Raw genomic sequence first — 18,375 nt, forward strand, 5'->3', positions numbered from 1 at the left:
TATTTGTTACCCTAGTAATGTGACTGAAATTTGATTTATTCTTCTATAATTCACCATCAGTAGAATCTTCACAAGTCTGCTTACTAGAAAAAGTATCACTATGTCTAACTTCTGAATGTTCTATGAACATTAGGAGTTTGGGCTCTTAACTGTCAGTAGACCAGGTTTAGCAGGAGAGAATGGAAAGATATCCAGCCTTTTGTTTTCTTTTTGGTTTTTGTTTATTTTGTTTTGTTTTGTTTTACCATGAGTAAGATAAAATTAAAATCCTAAATTGAAAAAAGTGGAACTTTGTATGAAGTATGTCCTAGTTTAGAAAGGATATCATTGTGGTAGAAAACTATGGGTATATATACATCTGATAAAGAGAAAGTAGATAATTTTCTATGCTTATGCTAGACAACAGATGTCATTTTTTTTTTCATGCTAAAGCTTTGCTCTGCTGGTGTTAGAAAATAATAAATATGCTCCAACAGGCTCTAAACAGCTCATAATGGTTATTTTTTTCCCATTGTCTCTCATGTTTATAAATTTATGACTTACACTGACATGCCCATGAGATTTGTTGATATATTTACTTTTAAGTGCCTCCATACTGGAAAAATACACAGTTAATTTAAATGATAGTGGAATATGTGAAAATAAATTTGTGGTTTGGCAAAGATTAATCTTTATATTCTATCCACCTATAAATATTATTTATGTGGCATTTCTAGAGCATGTTGTATTGCAGAGTGCTTTTTATTTAACTTCAGTTAGTTATGAGATATTACTGGGTAGATGGATAATATTTTTTGTTAGAGTTCAGAAATAGGGTACTGTAAAATTTCATAATTTCAGTTTTTAAACCAATACATAAAAAGGCTGATAATAAAGGTCATGAGAAATTTCTTGGATTCTGTGTTTAGTTCAAGCCATATTTTCCTTTCATGAGATCCCAGTAATCACACAGCAGATAGTGATTTGCAATCCCTGTTTCCTGGCATCTCATTTTCTTTTTGAGAAGTTCAGTTTCTATTCTTTTAATCTAAACCCATTTCTTTTTTTTCTTTTTCCTTTTTTTTTAAGATTTTTATTGAGGACTTGGGGGATGGGAACAGCGCTGGGGAATTGGGGGAAGGGAACAGACAAGTTGCTCTCCTTTTGTTCTTCAGTCTAGTTGTGGAGAACGTTGCTTCATTGGCCCAAGTTGGCAACATCATTGTGCTCTTCCCGGGCAAGGCAGATCAGTCGCCGGCTTCTGGAGGGCTGCTCAGGCAGCTGCTGGCTGCTCACGCTGGCTGCTGCTGGCTGCTCGCTGGCTGCTCGCTGGCTGCTGGCTACACACGGTAGCCCATGGCAACTCACTGCAGCAGGGGCTGCAGCCTATGCCGTCGTAACTCACGGCAGCCCAGCTCCAGGTTGAGCTGTTGTTCAGTATTAGCTGTAGAGGGCAATGTCACTGGCCCTCATATGTGGGATCTGAACCGGGGCCCTCTGGCGTCCCAAGCCAGCTCTTAACCAGCGCGCCACTCGGCCGGCCCTAAACCCACTTCTTCATAAGACATGTTCACTAGTAAAACAAACAAGAAACTATCATGTGTGAAAAACCCATATTTTTGCTGGTTGCCAGGTCCTAATGATGTTTTTACACATTGACTACATGTCTAGTTATAATGACCTTCAAATAATTGTTTCCATTCTTGAAATAATGCCCCTGCAATTTTTTTCTCACTTTGGTTATGCACAACAAATGTGACCGTGTTAAATTAACTACTACACTAGTCTTGCTCGAAGTAACCAAGTTAATTGAAGGGCACAGAGCATACATTATTCCTTGCTGTCTACATCCAATGACCTCTCGTACCTTTGAATCATAATAATTCAGTAATACAATATTAAGCAGAAAAATCCAAGCCATCAGATTCAGTACAAATGACAGAGATTCTAATTTTCCTCAAAATATGCTTACATGCAGTATCTCGCTAAGTGTGTCTATCTGTACTAACCTTTTTTGTTTCAATTTTAATATCAAATTACAGTGTTGAGGATGCAGAGAAAATGGAACTTCCTTAAATTGCTGAAAAGAATATATTGATATAAACTCTTTGAAGAAAAATTATAGCAATATCTATTCAAACTGAACATATGTATACCTTAACACTTACAAATTCTAGGCCTTGTTAAATACTCAGAAATGAGTGTTTGTGTCCACCAAAAGATATGTACAAGAATATTCATGACTTTAGTTATAATGGCCTAAAAGTGTAAACAAGGTAAATGGACATCATTAGTAAATGGTAAACAAATTGTGGCCTATTCATAAAATAAAATACTATCTATTAATAAAAAGTATTAATAACTGTCATTCACAATAACATAGATGAATTTCACAGACATGATGTTGAATAAAAGAAATCAGCATTAGAAGAATATGTTTCTATTTATATGGATTTGTTTAATCTATGGCATTAAGACATTAGAATTATGGTTACTCTTAGAGGAAAACTGACTGGCAGAGGTCACAGGTGAACCTTATATAATTCTAGAAATAGTCTATCAGAGTGGTGGTTAAACAGTGTCAATGATATTAGTAAAACTCCACTGAGTTGTGCACTTAAAATTTGTGAAATTATACATCTGTAAATATAACAAAAAGATTTCATGTATTTTTAAAATCTGTGTAACATTAACAAGTGACCATGTTAACGATTCCCACACACCAATGTATAGATACAGAAAACTCTACGAATTTGTTTTTGAAAATCCTGTGATTTGTTGTTTTGTTTTCTTTTAGTGTCCTGAATTTAAAAGGCCCAGGGACATTGCAGTTGACTGGGTTGCAGGAAATATTTATTGGACCGATCATTCTAGAATGCACTGGTTCAGTTACTATACCACTCACTGGACCAGCCTGAGATACTCTATCAATGTAGGGCAGCTGAATGGCCCCAACTGCACCAGACTCTTAACAAATATGGCTGGAGAACCCTATGCTATTGCTGTAAATCCTAAAAGAGGGTAGGTTATTTATGTTTATTTATGGTTATTTATGTTTCTTGATATGAGTATCCATTTTTTGAGATTGTTCCACTTGTGCTTTGCAGTTTTGTTTCTGTAATGAGTGTTCAACACGCAGTTGATTTACAAGACTCCTGAAAATCCCTCTTTTTTTTCTGTACAAAAGTATGTCCCTGATCTTTTTACACCAAATGGTGGGGCAAATACACATATATTTTTCTGACAATTTGCTATATTATACATTCTGTGTGTGTGTGTGTGTGTGCATGCATGAGTGTGCATTTTATGTGTGTATTGCAGACTAATTAAATTGATGATAAACACATAACCACTATGTTGAATCGAATATTGAATTTTTGTAACAGTAAACATAATATTAAATATATTAGGTGTAGAGTATTAGTATTTTTAGCTATTTTTGATAAGAAAAGATTTCTGATAATGAAAGGCATATTATGTAAAAAACAAATTTTAACAATTGAACACAACCATTTCCTTTCTCTTACTTGATTTTTTTTTTCTCTTCACTCGCTTACCTTTTTCATTTATAAGTAATGACCAAAAAGGAAACGGGGAAATGTTAAATTAAACTACCCATAAAGTAGACCCTTGGATCCTGAGTAAAAAAGAAGCAAATGTTACTTACTTACTTACTTACTTACTTACTTACTTACTTACTTACTTCTTACTAGATTTATGCAGTGTGGTGTCTTCTAAATAGAGAATAATATGTCTGAGAACACAATTAATTTTTCAATCAAAAAAGAAAGAAAACATATTGATGCGGTGTCCATAATAAAGTGAATGTTCCATCCCAGCAAGAGGATAATTTCAACTGTTAGAAATACTTTTCTTCTAAAATGTTAATGAAATTTTCAAAATTGATCTTTGGATATCAAATAATAAGCTACAATGCATCCTATTAAAAATTGGCTCTCAAATTTTAGTGCATAGGTAAGATTGTTTAAAATGTTGATATCTGGGGTGCTATATTGGAGGTTCCTATTCAGGAGGCTTAGAATTGGGTCCAAGAATCTGCATTTTCAGGGATCTGGGGTGATTCTGATGCACATAGTCTGAAGAAACACTGTTTTGGAGCAGAGTTGGGTTGTAGCAGCACTATAATCAGGCTAATCAACTTGACGTATCTCTTCAGGATGATGTATTGGACTGTCGTTGGGGACAACTCCCACATAGAAGAAGCAGCCATGGATGGTACTTTGAGAAGGATTTTAATAAAAAAGAATTTACAGAGACCCACAGGTATGATGAGTTTCTGACACAGTCTCACATGAGTAGCAGTATGATAAGCATATTAGTCTTACAAGTCTTTCTAGTTTTGTTAGCAATATAACCATTTTTACAAGCAGATAAAATAATTTATATTATAGCTTTATGAAACTCATTAACATTTCATGTTGTATTTTTCCAACTTGAAAGTCGAGTCTTTATCACACTGCCAGTGATATTATGGGAATATTGCTTGAAAATTGCCTAAATTTTAAGGCCATTAGTAGAATTTCACATGCATGAAAATTTGAGTTTATAGCAATGTATTAGGGTACTTTTACAGATATATGTTAATGATGTTGGGATAGATGGTAATGTTATTAGAAGATGAGAAGCTAGATGATCACAGAGTTGGGACACATAAATAATTTTTTGTGAACGACAAGTTTGATGATCTCTTGCCTTTTCATTTGCAGCTCTTTTTAGTTTGGCTTCAATCTCCCTCCAGCCATGTCATATAAACTACCACTCCAAACTCTGAACCCACAATACTGCTTAGGGGTCAGACTTCTTTCCTGCTTCCCTCTTCCTTCTCACAATCTATATTTCTCCCAACCTCCCATCTAGAATGCCCTTCCAACTTCTGTATACCTTGCTGTAGCTTACCTATCTTTTAAGGTCTAACTTTAGCACTTCCTCCTCAAGAAAAAAATTTCAAATCACTGGCATCTCGGGAATTCTGTGCCACCGACCCTCATCTACTACCTTCTCATTGAAAAAATAGAATGCATTTTTTATAGCACGTGCTATTTAACAATTATGCTTTTGTAATAGCTTTTGTAGTTGAAAATTTATATTTGGCACCTATATTCTTATTAAGTTTCAATGTGCCTTATGCCTTTTTTTTCAACTAGATTGTTTTCACTCTTTATAGGAAGGAGCATTCTTTGGGATTTAGTTCATTTATGTAAGCATGTTTCCATTCAAATGATTTAACAAATACTAATTGAACATCCACCTGGTGCCAGAAATTCCTCCAGATGCTGAAAAAATAAGTTCCGACCCTTGTGAAAATGTCCGACTCCTATGAAACTTACCTTCCTGTAGAGAATATTACATATATACATATATATATATATATATATATATATATATATATATATTTTTTTTCCTATATCATGTCAGACAGTTATAAGTGCTATATAGAAAAACATGCTAAGGGACGGGCAGTTATCAGGGTTACCATTTTATTATGATTGTCAGAGAACACATCTCTAGACAGGTGATATTTGAAGAGCTAACTGAGTAAAAAGTGATAGCAAGTCATGTGAATATGTGAGGAAAGAACTTTCCAAGCAGAGAAAATAGCAAGTTCTGATTTAGGAATGAGCTTAGCAAGTGTCAAAAATAGCAAGACCGTTAGTGTGCCTAGAAGCATATGAGCAGCTCAGGACAGTGGTAGAGATAAGGGTGGCAAGGTGGCCAGGACAGATCACCCAGGGCATGGTACACATTGATAAGCGCTGGCTTCCAGTCTAGCTTTAAAGGGAGCCATTGGAGGGTATTGACAGTGGCATGATCTGCCCAAGCACTATTTTTATTCTCTAAACAGCTTTGAACTTCTTTTTCTTAACTTTTTATTTTTAACTGCTTTTAGACTTACAGAAAAATTGCCAAATTAAAAACATTACTCTGGTGTTCACATCTTCATAAGCATTGTATATGTAACATTTTCATTTTAAGGAATGACTCGGCAGCAGTTTATAGTCTTGTCTGTAAGGAGAGCTTTGAAGAAAACCTGAGACAGGGATTCTTGCAAAGGTTATTTATGAAGAGCATATTTCAGGACAAACCTGTAAAAGAAAGGGAAAGATCCTAGAAAAACTGTGCCTCAGGTAAAGTCTAGTCTTGGCTTAAGCCACAGCGGGTGTGCTTTGGACCATCAATTCCATGAGAAACAAGGGGATCAGCTTTTTACATGTCCCATCAGTCATCGGTTGGCGTTTGGAGTCTAACTCCCCAAGCAAGGCTACTGCAGTCAGTTGAGCACAACTCTGGGAGAAGGAGAGTAAGTGTGAGTCCTTAGCTGCTAAAGCAGCAACTGGGAGATGGGTACCCCTGCCTTGTAAAGGAAATGTGGGCTTGGTACTGCAGTGCCTCCTACAATGGGCTAACTGAAGGTTCAGGAATTGAATATCTTCCATGTCTAGCCATTCTCAGCACTCTGGGTAATTTAATGATGTGCACATCACAATCCCTTTTCCCATGGGGTTTACATTTGAGAAGAAAAACAAAACAAAACACCGAGGCATGAACAGAAGTATAGTTTTTGCAAAATGTGAGAATTGTTACATACCTTATAATATTATTGAAGTTCAGAGTTATGAAAGATTATCTCTAGTACAAAAAGAAAAAAAAATGTGAAAGGTGTCTCTTTAAATAGTGCTTGAAGGATGGGTAGACATTTGAAAGTTTGGCAGATAATCCATCACGGTGCAGTGTTTATAAAGGTGTTCTTTGGCGTCAGATACATCAGGTTTTTAATTGTAGATCACTTATTAGCTGTGGGATCTCAGAAATGAAGTTATTCTCTTCAAAGTTTCATTTTACCATTCACACACCTTCTTAGGGTAAAATTTTGTGAGATGTGTGTATTTAGAAAAGATCAAAAGTGAACACCACAAAGTTGTGTGAGCAATAGGAGCCAAGCAACAGAATTCACTGACGTTATAGCTGAAAGAAGCATTTCAAAAGAAAGAAGGTAAAACCTGTTGGGCATAGCATAGTACCTTATGTAGAGGAAATATGGGGTGGTGGAAAGAGCATTAGCTTTCCACTTGTATAGGATCGACTTAAAGTTGAGCAACCTGCATAAACTTTAGAGCATCAATTTTCTTATCTGTAAAAGGGACCGGTAAGGCACTGTAATTAGAGTGCTTGAAAATCATAATAAGTTGAATGAAGAGATGAATGCCTACAATTTGTAACACTCTGACCCATGGCATGGTTTTAAGGCCTCTTTTAACAAATGATACCCTTGGTTTTTATTGGGCACTATATTAAACATGAGAAGCATGATCTGTCTTCCGATTCGATCAGTTGTAAGGTGGTTGAGTAGCATGCTCCATGACAGCAGGAATGTGATCTGTTTTGTTCCAGGCTCCATGCCTAGTACTTGGCAGTGTACTTGGCCAGAAAGGTGCCTTATGAATATATGTTGGGCTAATGAAGGCTGTGTCAGATAAGGACACTTTCCAGGAGTCCCTCCATTAGGAGGGTATGTAGGATTACATGAGTTTGTTTTCAGTACCATGTTATTTAATATCTAGAAGCTTATTTTTGTTGCCTTTAGCTCTCCCCAAATTGTGGCAATTTCTGAGAGAATAAAGAAGTACACAGTGGCCCTGGACTAGTCATTATTTGACTCATTCAGCAATTTTTTTTGTCTTTGGCCAATAGAAGATCTCTAATTAAATAAAATTACTAAAATCTTAAGGACTATTTTGTGTTCCCTTGATGCATTTATTTTACTAAATTCATAAATGTGTATAATGCATATGTGTGTGTATATATATATATATATATATGTGCATATATGTGTATATTTGTAGAAAAATAACTTTAGTGTAACTTAGGCAACTTATCTCGAAAAATATTAACAATTATTACAAATAAATTTGATATAGTGATAAATATCTTTAGTTTTTTTGGACCTCCCTTATCATCTCTTAAATCAAGAGTATGGTACTACATACTTGTTGGTGTGCTTGTCTTTCTTTTTTTGTTGTTGTTTTTTTGTTTTGTTTTTAAAGATTTTTTTTTAATTGGGGAATTGGGGGGAGGGGAACAGTGCTGGGGAATTGGGGGAAGGGGAACAGACAAGTTGCTGTCGTTTTGTTCTTCAGTCTAGTGGTGGAGGACGTTGCTTCACTGGCCCAAGTTGGCACCATCATTGTGCTCTTCCTGGGCGGGCGAGGCACATCAGTAGCCAGGTTTTGGATGGCCGCTCACTGCGGCTGCTGGCGGCTCACGCTGGCTGCCAGCTACATATGGTAGCCCATGGCAACCCACTGCCACAGGGGCTGCAGCCTATGCCATTGCCACCGACTCACAGCAGCCCAGCTCCAGGCTGAGCTGTTGTTCAGCATCTTACTGTGGAGGGCAGTGTCACTGGCCCTCATATGTGGGATCTGAACCGGGCCCTCTGGTGTCCCAAGCCAGTTCTTAACCATCACGCCACTCGGCCAGCCCATGTGCTTGTTTTTCTTTTAACACAGAATGTATATAATCTTTTGCTCTATACCTGAAAATGGAGTAATTTTAATGTATTGCTCTCTAAGTCTTCTCTGTTAAATGTTACACTGGTAATATGGTTATTTCACATAATATTTTTTTTAGATAATTGTTGAATTGTAGAAATAGGGGAACTAGTGGAAGGATCTTAGAAAATTTCAGAGTTCAACAAAAGTGAAATTTAGAAACCCCCAAAATGTAACTAGTTTTGGTATCATGGGAGATATTAAGAGAATGACTACATGATTAGGGTTATTATCATGCATTCCTAAAACTTAGTGAGTCTGTGTCTTTATCATCTATAAGTTCTTCAAATTGTGACTCCAGTACTGCTTTGTTAGAACAGCTGTGGCTTTTTATTTTAAATTTTCTGTACTTAAACTGACTTGGTTCCAAATATTCATCATATCTGAACCCAGTTCAGATAAGAATGACTTTCTTGGAATTGATTTTTTTCAATTTTATTATTTGTTCTTTATTTAAGACAAAAAGGAGATGTGATATTTTAAAGCTAGAAATGAACTTTTTTTTCATATAAACTTGACTTTCATCTCTATAACAAGAAAAGTTAGTTGATTCTTTTATTAACTTTTTAATTTACAAAACTATCTCTTTTATTAAAAGGTTTAAGGAAAATCAAAAGCATCGATTTCTGGATGTTTTGGAGTCTAAATCCTACTCATCTAACAGCTTTGTTATATAATTTTTATCTAGATATAATTCAATAGTACAGTATGTGGCCAGAGCTGATAAAGATGGGTATGTCTTAGACAAACCTAGACTAATAATGAAACATATTACACTTTTGAGAACTTTTTACCGCTGCTGAATCTGAAGAAATATATTAGAAATTAAGTTGGATTAGACACCATTGTTTTCTTCTTTTCTACAATTACAAAGTGTAATATGTACAAATAAAAAGATCAATTTTGTTGGGCACAGTTTTGTTTTAGTCTACTTATTTATTGTGTTACACAGGTGGAAGAGAAAGAAAGGTGTTTTTAACCCTTCTTAGACAACTGTTTTTTCCTTTGCTTTTTATTTTTATTAGTTTCAGGTGTACAAAACAATTTAATAGTTAGACATTTACACCCCTCACAGAGTGATAGCTCCCCTTCCCCAATCTACTTGCCTTTCTGAGATTGTATGTAGCTGTTACAATTCCATTGACTCTATTTCCTATGCTGTACTCCATGTCCTGTGACTATACATGCATTAAATTATAGTTGACATTCATTATTATTATTCATCTTCAGCACTTGTCTTATTAAGGAGACCACTTCATGGATAGTGTAGATGCCTGACCACTGTGCTATTAGACAACTGTTTTGAAATATAATGGCAACAGCAAGACACTGGGTCATTTTATGGTCCATGTTATCCATAATTATACATGAAGAAGCAAAAACATGACTCTTATCATTACTCCGAATCACCAATTAATCACCAAGCAGAAACTAGTAAGCCATGGAGCATTTGTTTTAATCAGATGTGATTGGGCATACTACAATCTTGTATCATACTTGAGGAACAATATTTTCATTCAGTTTGATTAAATTTGAGTTAGATCTATCTACTTAATTAAAGAATTAGTTCCAAATGATGTTCACCATGATTTTTTTTCTTATTATGATTGTTAAATGTTGGTATATCTATACAGAAATACAATTAGCACAAACTCAAATATACCTCTCATTCAATTGCCTCGCCATTGAGGTGTACCTCAGTTGTTTATTGAATGTTCTGACTGGAAAAGCTCTTTAGCATTCAGATGCCAATGGTATTTTACTTGCATTGTACTGTCAAAGTATGTACTACATCATAGCTAAAGACTAGCTATGTCACAAAAATTAAATATCTACAGCAGCGAGGATTTATTATACAGTCCATGTGTCATAGATCTTACTTTTCTATATTGAAGGAACTAATTAAGATAGTCTGTGCATTGATGACGTTTTTGTAAAAAGATACTGGCTGGACTCCAGTCACATGATAAAATCAAACAAAATTGAATACTGAATAAATAGAAAAACATTATTTTTACCACATACTATTTTAGCCCATTGTTATTCACTAATAGGTGTGGATGATAAAAATGAAGACAAGCCGCCTCAGAGCAAATTAATGATTAAGTAAACAATTAGAGAGAAAAATTTCAACACAACTATAACCTTAAAGACCTTACCATTCATTCATCTCTACTATAAACATCTATAGTTAGTCAATTTGAACTTCAACATGCCCACCGGTATCGCACAACACTGCAGGCCAACTCCAAATGGGCGAAAATATCTCATGACTAAGCCCGTGAAGCTTTTATTTACTGAGAAATGAGCCTCATGAAGAGATTCAAAATATAACTGATTATACTGAATTATTTTAAATGAAGGTTGAATAAGTTATTTAACCAATGAACTAATTTTGTATATACAATAAAGATAAAAACTAAAATATCAAGCAAAAGTCATTTAGAAAATAGCCATAATTAAGAAATCATTCAGTGTGGAAAGGAAGGGTATTTAGGATAGCTTTTCCTATATGAAGTAAAAATTTTGCTACACCTTGTTAAATAAACTCTATGTAGTCTATAAACATGTATCTCAGGTAAGGATTGAATTATTTCACTTTTTCTAATTATGTACAGTACAATGATATAGATTATGTAATTTCTCTGATGCTTGAAGAAAAACATCAATCATAATTTACATTAAGAAGCAAAAACTAATTTTAAATATTATCAAATTTATTTCTGTTATTTGTGTGTGTCGGTTTTGCAGGTCTGGCTGTGGATCATTTTAGTGAACGGATATATTGGGCTGACCTTGAGCTCTCCCTTATCGGCAGTGTTCTGTATGATGGCTCTGATTCCGTAATTTCTGTCAGCAGCAAACAAGGTCTGTGGAGAACTTTGGTTATTGCTTTTAAGTATTACTGGGAGTGTGTTAAATAATGATATGTAAATATAAGTATGAAAGCTTTCCATTCTGGATTTCCTCGAGTTGTTTCTCCTTTCACCTTGTCACTCTCGCTGTTGATTACAATTTTCATTCCTACTAGAATAACAAAGAGGCCGGGCCAGAAGCACTTCTTGACTCTAGGACAGACATGGTTCATCACTGCCCAGATTCAGAAAATATTCATACTTTCGCTTTCTTGGGTATTCCATTCTGAGCAGAACACTTCAAGTAGTCAAGATTAGTGCCTGTGAAGACCAATTTTTTATTTCAAATGCAGTGAAAGGAGTTAATTGTATATGGCAAAACATGACAATAACAAGTACTGTTACTATAGGAAACTGATAAGGATACTTAATCCAAGTGAAAGCAGTGTGTAAAAATGACAACCTACCTCTACCACCAGGGACTGCAGAATCTACTCATGTTCTTCTGTGACATCCTTTGTTATCTCCACCTCTGTGCCTACCTCCTATAGTTCACACTCTTCCTTTCTAGCTGCCTTCCATCCCGTGCCCTTTCCTTGCCTGGCAATCTCTGTTCTTTCTGCTGAATTTAATGTATCGTCTACTTTTTTTTTTCCTTTTCCTACCATAACCCCTTCTCTTATTTACTGCAACATGTCCACAATATGTACTCGAAGTTTTTATATTTACATATTATATTTAAAGAATATAGTTTTGCTTCTTGTTTTGTTTGTTTGTTTTTAACAAAAGCAGAGACATTGAAAAAAAGATAATTAAATTGAACTTTCATTGTGCCTTTGCTTAAAGTGTGTTTTTTGTATGGTTACCTGGATGGGAAAAAATTCCATATTTTTGTAACTGATTACAATAAAGTTAACCTGTTTCAGCTTAAGTATATATTCAGTTGTCAGAAAAGTCATGATGTATTTTTCTATGTTTTTTGTCGCAAAAATTCGTCATGACTTTTCTGACAACCCAATATTTTACTATTTCAAGAAACATTGAAGAAAAATCTATAAGTTTAAAAGACATTTTATGTTTTACAACCTGTATATAATAACTAAAAAATAAATGTTATTTTCCTGCTTTAAATTTCAATACCAACAGTTAGATTAATTATTATTTTGTAATAACCCTTAAAATAATAGCTATTTCCTAAAATGTGAAAAATGAGGGCCTGAGTTCATTTTAGTCAAACTGGTTATATATATGATTACCAGTTGCCAGTTTTTTTTTGTTTGTTTATTTGGGTTTTTTTTTCCCCATTTCCAAAACAGACAATAGTAATGTCAAATTTTTTTTTTGGATTTTACTCCTTAAAATCAACTCATGATTACTTGATAAACCTGTCATTCAGGAAACCTACTCTGATCATTAGTTTGATCGAGAACGCAGTTTGAGAATTTTGTGAACTGCCTGTTTTAGTGCAATGGATAAGGTTGGCCTGTAGGCTTTTCTTTCGTCAGCAAACTGTGCAGCAGAGAAGATGATTCTCCATATAATAAGCCCTGAACAAATGCTTTCTGGATGAAGATGATTAAAGTAATGACGAAAATGTCTTTTTTTTTTATGTTCTGAATGGCATGTTTAGTATCTCACATATTCCTATTGCAAAGGAATTCATTCTAATAACTTTACAGGTAATATTAAAAATATTCTAATTGTGAAATTTTTTAAAGAACTTTTTTATTACGATTTTCTATATGATCTTGGCTAAAGTTAGTTTTCTTAAGCCTGAGTATTTACATTGCAACTTTTGTAACTCCACCTTTTAAAAATTGTAGGCTTGTTACATCCACATAGGATTGATATCTTTGAAGATTATATATATGGAGCAGGACCTAAAACTGGTGTATTTCGAGTACAAAAATTTGGCCGTGGTTCAGTAGAGTACCTAGCTTTAGATGTTGATAAAACAAAAGGTGTTTTGATATCCCATCGCTATAAACAACTAAATTGTAAGTATAATATTTTGTATGGTTGTCTATATTGTTGAATTTTCTTCCTTATGACTCTCAAAAGAAAGTATTTATAACTATCTTTACTATCACAATGTCTTATCCCCAATAACTTAAGTAACTTTAATTTTTATATGACCAGACTTTTTAAATTGCCAAAGTCAAGATATAAATAAAGTAAAAGCTTCCATTTCTGTCATAAGAACTATGAAAATTTCAGAATTTGTCTGTTCCTTGATATTAGAATTGGCTTTGTTTTTTTAAAAAAATATATAGTATTCTGTTTTTCTAAAATTCTTAAAACTTTGTGAATCTATAAAAAAGTAAGTAAGTTTATCATTAGCCATTTTGACTTTTGTTACTGATAACCAAGTAACAATTTCATCCTTAAAAGTATCTGAGGAGAACTATTCCCAAGGGTTGTATTTTCTCTGATTGTATATGATTTTTACTGTTACTTTCCCTCCTAGAAGGGAACTGGTAAATAAATGATCTAATTATCTTGAAAGATACAGTTCAAACACAACTGTCAAAAATATTGAGGAACAAAGTAAAAATGTGGCTAAAATTCCCATGATCTGTCCTTATGTATGAATTTGTCCTCCAAGAACCTGTATAAGATTTATTCATAATTATTTTTATGGCAAATAGAAAGGGATTTATTCTCATTTGGTGCAATGATCTGGAAAGGTAACAATTGGTACATATCCAAAGGTAATAATTGGTAATCTCTCCAAATTAATGTTAGAAACAGATTAAAACAACATATAGCTCCCTAAAAGCTTCCTGTAATTCTATCCAAAGTTTTGCTGCTCTTTACCAATCATCTTACATATATGGTTCCAAGGTTAATATGAGGACACTTCTTCTCATCCTCCTGTTCCATTTGATTCATATTATTAATAATTGTCAATTATTGCCACCTTCTTAAAAAATAAATAAATAAGACTGTCCTGGATATAATAAGTGTTTGAGTAGTGGTTCTAACAGAATGAAAGACACTTTTATAGTCATCATTTTACTGCCTAGTCGCCATTTCTGTTTTATTCCAATGACAGATTCTCATGGAGAGCCATGGAGCAGTTATGACTGCAACGGATGCTGATTGGGTAGAAAGTTAGACAAAACTAAATGTGGCACACATTTACCCATGCACACAATCTCTTACCTGATGGAAGGGAAGCCATGCTAAACATGTTTTTTAGAAAAAAAAAAAAAAGTCTTGTATTTTGTTTATTCATATTTTCAACAGAAAAATGCATATAGATTTTAAGCCTTCATAAATACAGGTGAAGATGTTTCTGTCTGTTAAAATAGTTCTAAACAGTCATCTAAAACAAGGATTAGATCCCCGAAGACTTCAGGTGGCTTTACTTTTACACACAGCCCCAAACTGCACTCCAGTGTCTCAGACCAACTCTTTTGTCAAAAAGCAAGTCTTCACAAGGAAGAATGACAAAGTATGTGTTTGATTAATTTATTCTCCCTTGTGGAAAGTATAAATTAGGGTAAATTTCCTAGTAATGATGGGTGTTGGGTAGTAGTTTCTCTGCACCTAAAAAGGAGAATGGTGACATTGAAATGTAATACTCCAAGTAGAAATTTGATGTAATTGCAGTGTTGCTAATTCATCATTTCACCTTATTGAATTTTATGATTTTGAAATTTATTGTATTTACAGTTATGCATTTCTTTGTTTTTTATTGTTTTGTTTTAATCAGTACCCAATCCATGCTTGGATTTAACATGTGAATTCCTCTGTTTGCTGAATCCTTTTGGGGCCACCTGTGTGTGCCCAGAAGGAAAATATTTGATTAATGGCACCTGCAATGATGACAGCCTGTTAGGTAGGTAAACTTCATTTTTCTGTAAATAATGAATTCATCTGGATGATAAATTTTCACAACTTGACACTGAGCAGAATTAGCTACTCAGTCATCAATTTAGTTGCCTTAATGTCATTACTTCTTAAATGTCTGCATAAACTATTCTTTCTGATGATGACTGTTAATTCATTCCACATTTATTCACAAAACTGCATTGAGCACTTACTGTGTATTTAATAACTTTGAAGTCAAGCACCTAATCAAAAGATATTTATATAGCTTTTGTATCACTTATGATAATGATATTTCTTGACGATGCCATTCTATTAGTTTAAAACCGACTCCAAAATCGATTTATTCATTCAACAAATTTATATTGAATAACTCCTATGTGCCAATACCAATTTATAGTAACTCTTTTAAGATAGTTGCATTGGATATGCAAAGCAGAAGAGTTTGCAAAATGAAATGATAAATGACATAAACATCAAAAAGATATTTATGTGGATAAGTGATACAAGCCACAAAAGAGACACAATTAAAACTATTATGAAGATTTAGATGGTTATCCAATTAGAGAATTGATTATAATCTTCTGTAGAATATGACTTTAAAACAAGGTCTGCAAGGACAAATTGGATTTAGATTAAGTAGAAATGAGGGAACAGAACATTCCCACAGAAGAAATTTCTTTGAAGGTTCATTAAACCATGGCATGCCAACAAAATAATGAGTCATTCATTTCAGTTAGTATGTAGATTATATGAAGTGCTGTTATGGGTAGCAAGGTTGGGAGGTTCTTAACACAAAGTTAAATGTGAATCATGATTGGTATTTTGGATGGGTACTTTAGGCCAGTTATTGAAAAGGGATGCTGTCACTGGCACTAGGAGGTACCTTTTTTCTTTACCGATTATCTTCACAACCAGAGTAGCTGCAATCTCAATTGTGATAGTAGACTAAGATAATTAAATGAACATTTTCAAACTTTATCAGGTAGATTATTCACTTGCTGCTCTGACATGGACATGTAGCTAAACTATGTATGGCTCCTTAACCTCTCAGAAACAGATTCTTAAAAAATGTCAACCAATTCTTCCTTGTAGAAGGCATTTCAGTTTCACCTGTTCCACACACACCCATAACCAGTGCTCTCATAGGCGTCTTCTATATGATGTCTACTTATACCGTTGTTTGGATGGGAGAGACCTCTGGGAGAGAGGTTAGGATTCTGCACATAAGTACACTACTGATGCTACCAATGTGACTTTTACATTGGCTCAGATGTTATAATAGGGTTTTTTTGTGTTTTTTTTTTCAAGTTGCAGGCAATTTTTATTGATTTTCCTTTATAACTGGACATCACTGTCTCTTCTATAACCCTCTTTTTTTCCTCTTTGATTAGTGAAAATTGTTTATCCAATAACCCAAATTTAACAAAAACGAAGGTAGAACTTGGCTAAAGGGAAGCTCTAGATTAGGCCCATATCAACCACTTAACAAATGTGTTTGTCTTACCTCCCTCGGTCTCAGTTTCTACTGTATAAAATTTGATTAATAATGAACATTACTACTAGTAATAGTAACAGATATTTCGAAGGCTTATTAACAAAACATATTGTAAGTTATACACACACACACGCGCACACACACACACACACACACCAGCGCTGCCAAAAAATGTATACAAGTGGACACTTTAGTCAACATTGCTCAAGCAGTAGTTTGCCATAATCAGAAGTGTCTGCATGCCAATGGAAACCACTTTGAGCACCTCTTGTAATTGCAGAAGTCAAAGGTGACTTGTGTTCATCTTTTGTTATCGGTATATTGAATATTACAATTTTAATAGTTTTTTTCCTTTCTTAAAATGTGTATACATTTTTTGGCATCCTCTGTATATATAAAATTTCAATTAGTGCTCATAAAACCCCAGAGATACTATGCTGCCATTACTCCTATATTCACAGATAACATTGAAGTATGGAGAGGCTTAACTGTATGTCTGACATTATTTAATAATGATGGTGTCCAAAGGTGAACCTAGGCATTCCACACTCTACACACAATATCACCCACAATACCCATGTCCAGAGTCATTGGAAATATGAGAAATAACATACATTAAGTGCCTAGCACAATGCCTAGCAAAAAGCAGACGCAAAGCACTCAAAAATAAATCTGTCATGAAGTAGCAAAGAAAGTAAAACAAGCTGTATAGTTTTGTATTTGAAAGGAAGAAGCATGTTTGTCTAAATACACACATCCAAAATGCAAAACTTTTATAGAGATTTCAGTTTTATCTTTTCAACCCTGCTTGAAAGGCATGGTTACAGAAACCTTCTCAAAGTTAATTTTGTAATTTAAAAGAAAATGTTATATTTCAAATAATCAGTGTTAAAAAAGCATTCACATTGGCCTCTGTGCATATGAGCATTGGTAATAACAGCTTGGACCACCTCAGTTAGGAATATAAATGGATATTAGAATTATTGATCAGTGTAGATAATTTTTTCCTTACATTAATATTTGATATAGCCACGTTTTTCAGCTCTTTATAATTGCATGCCTTTCTCTAGCTGCTATTGTTAAATATTCAATTGAGCATACTGAAGATTTTTAATCTTTATATAAGAAATTTGAAATTCTAATGTTATGTATTCTTGGGGAAGTATTCACCTGCTCTTTACTATAGTTGATTATAATTGCTGGAACTTGGCTTCTGGGAGTGATTTAGTTATTGACAAAAGCAGCCTTCTTTTTCACTATACATCTATTACAGTTAGGTTTTTAAGGAATGTGACTCTACTTTCATTTCATCAGACAGTGTTATATTTTTAAAATTATGATACCTAATGAGACACATTATAGAAATGCGCATGTGTTACCATGTAAAGATTTTGAATATATGTAGTATACATGTAGTATAATATATGTAGTATGTAGTTTACATCGAACGTCTGCAGGTGAAAATAAGTCCCCTACCCCCAATAATCCTGAGATCATAAAGACGTAAATATTTATCTTCAGTGTTCACATTCACAACCCCACTTAGGCTATTTCATACTGAATGAGTTATAAATGTTTTGGTGAATTATGAATTAAGCAAGCATATGTCCACTCTAGATCTTTCTTGAGAATCTGACCT

General features: G+C 34.1%; 1 protein-coding gene across 1 annotated transcript in view; it reads left to right on the forward strand.

Moving 5' to 3' along the window:
- The window catches only part of LOC109376551 (low-density lipoprotein receptor-related protein 1B-like), a gene marked incomplete at its 5' end in the record, with an annotated part of 229,966 nt that overhangs the window by 127,949 nt on the left and 83,642 nt on the right, over positions 1 to 18,375 (forward strand). Inside the window, 5 exons of the mRNA XM_019632528.1 lie at positions 2,777 to 3,000; positions 4,157 to 4,263; positions 11,301 to 11,417; positions 13,228 to 13,401; positions 15,123 to 15,248. Of these exons, the coding sequence (XP_019488073.1) occupies positions 2,777 to 3,000; positions 4,157 to 4,263; positions 11,301 to 11,417; positions 13,228 to 13,401; positions 15,123 to 15,248 (748 nt within the window). The remainder of the gene's footprint in view (positions 1 to 2,776; positions 3,001 to 4,156; positions 4,264 to 11,300; positions 11,418 to 13,227; positions 13,402 to 15,122; positions 15,249 to 18,375) is intronic.

Source organism: Hipposideros armiger, unplaced genomic scaffold, assembly GCF_001890085.2.
Source record: "Hipposideros armiger isolate ML-2016 unplaced genomic scaffold, ASM189008v1 scaffold_1150, whole genome shotgun sequence".
In the NCBI taxonomy this organism is placed as follows: domain Eukaryota; kingdom Metazoa; phylum Chordata; class Mammalia; order Chiroptera; family Hipposideridae; genus Hipposideros; species Hipposideros armiger.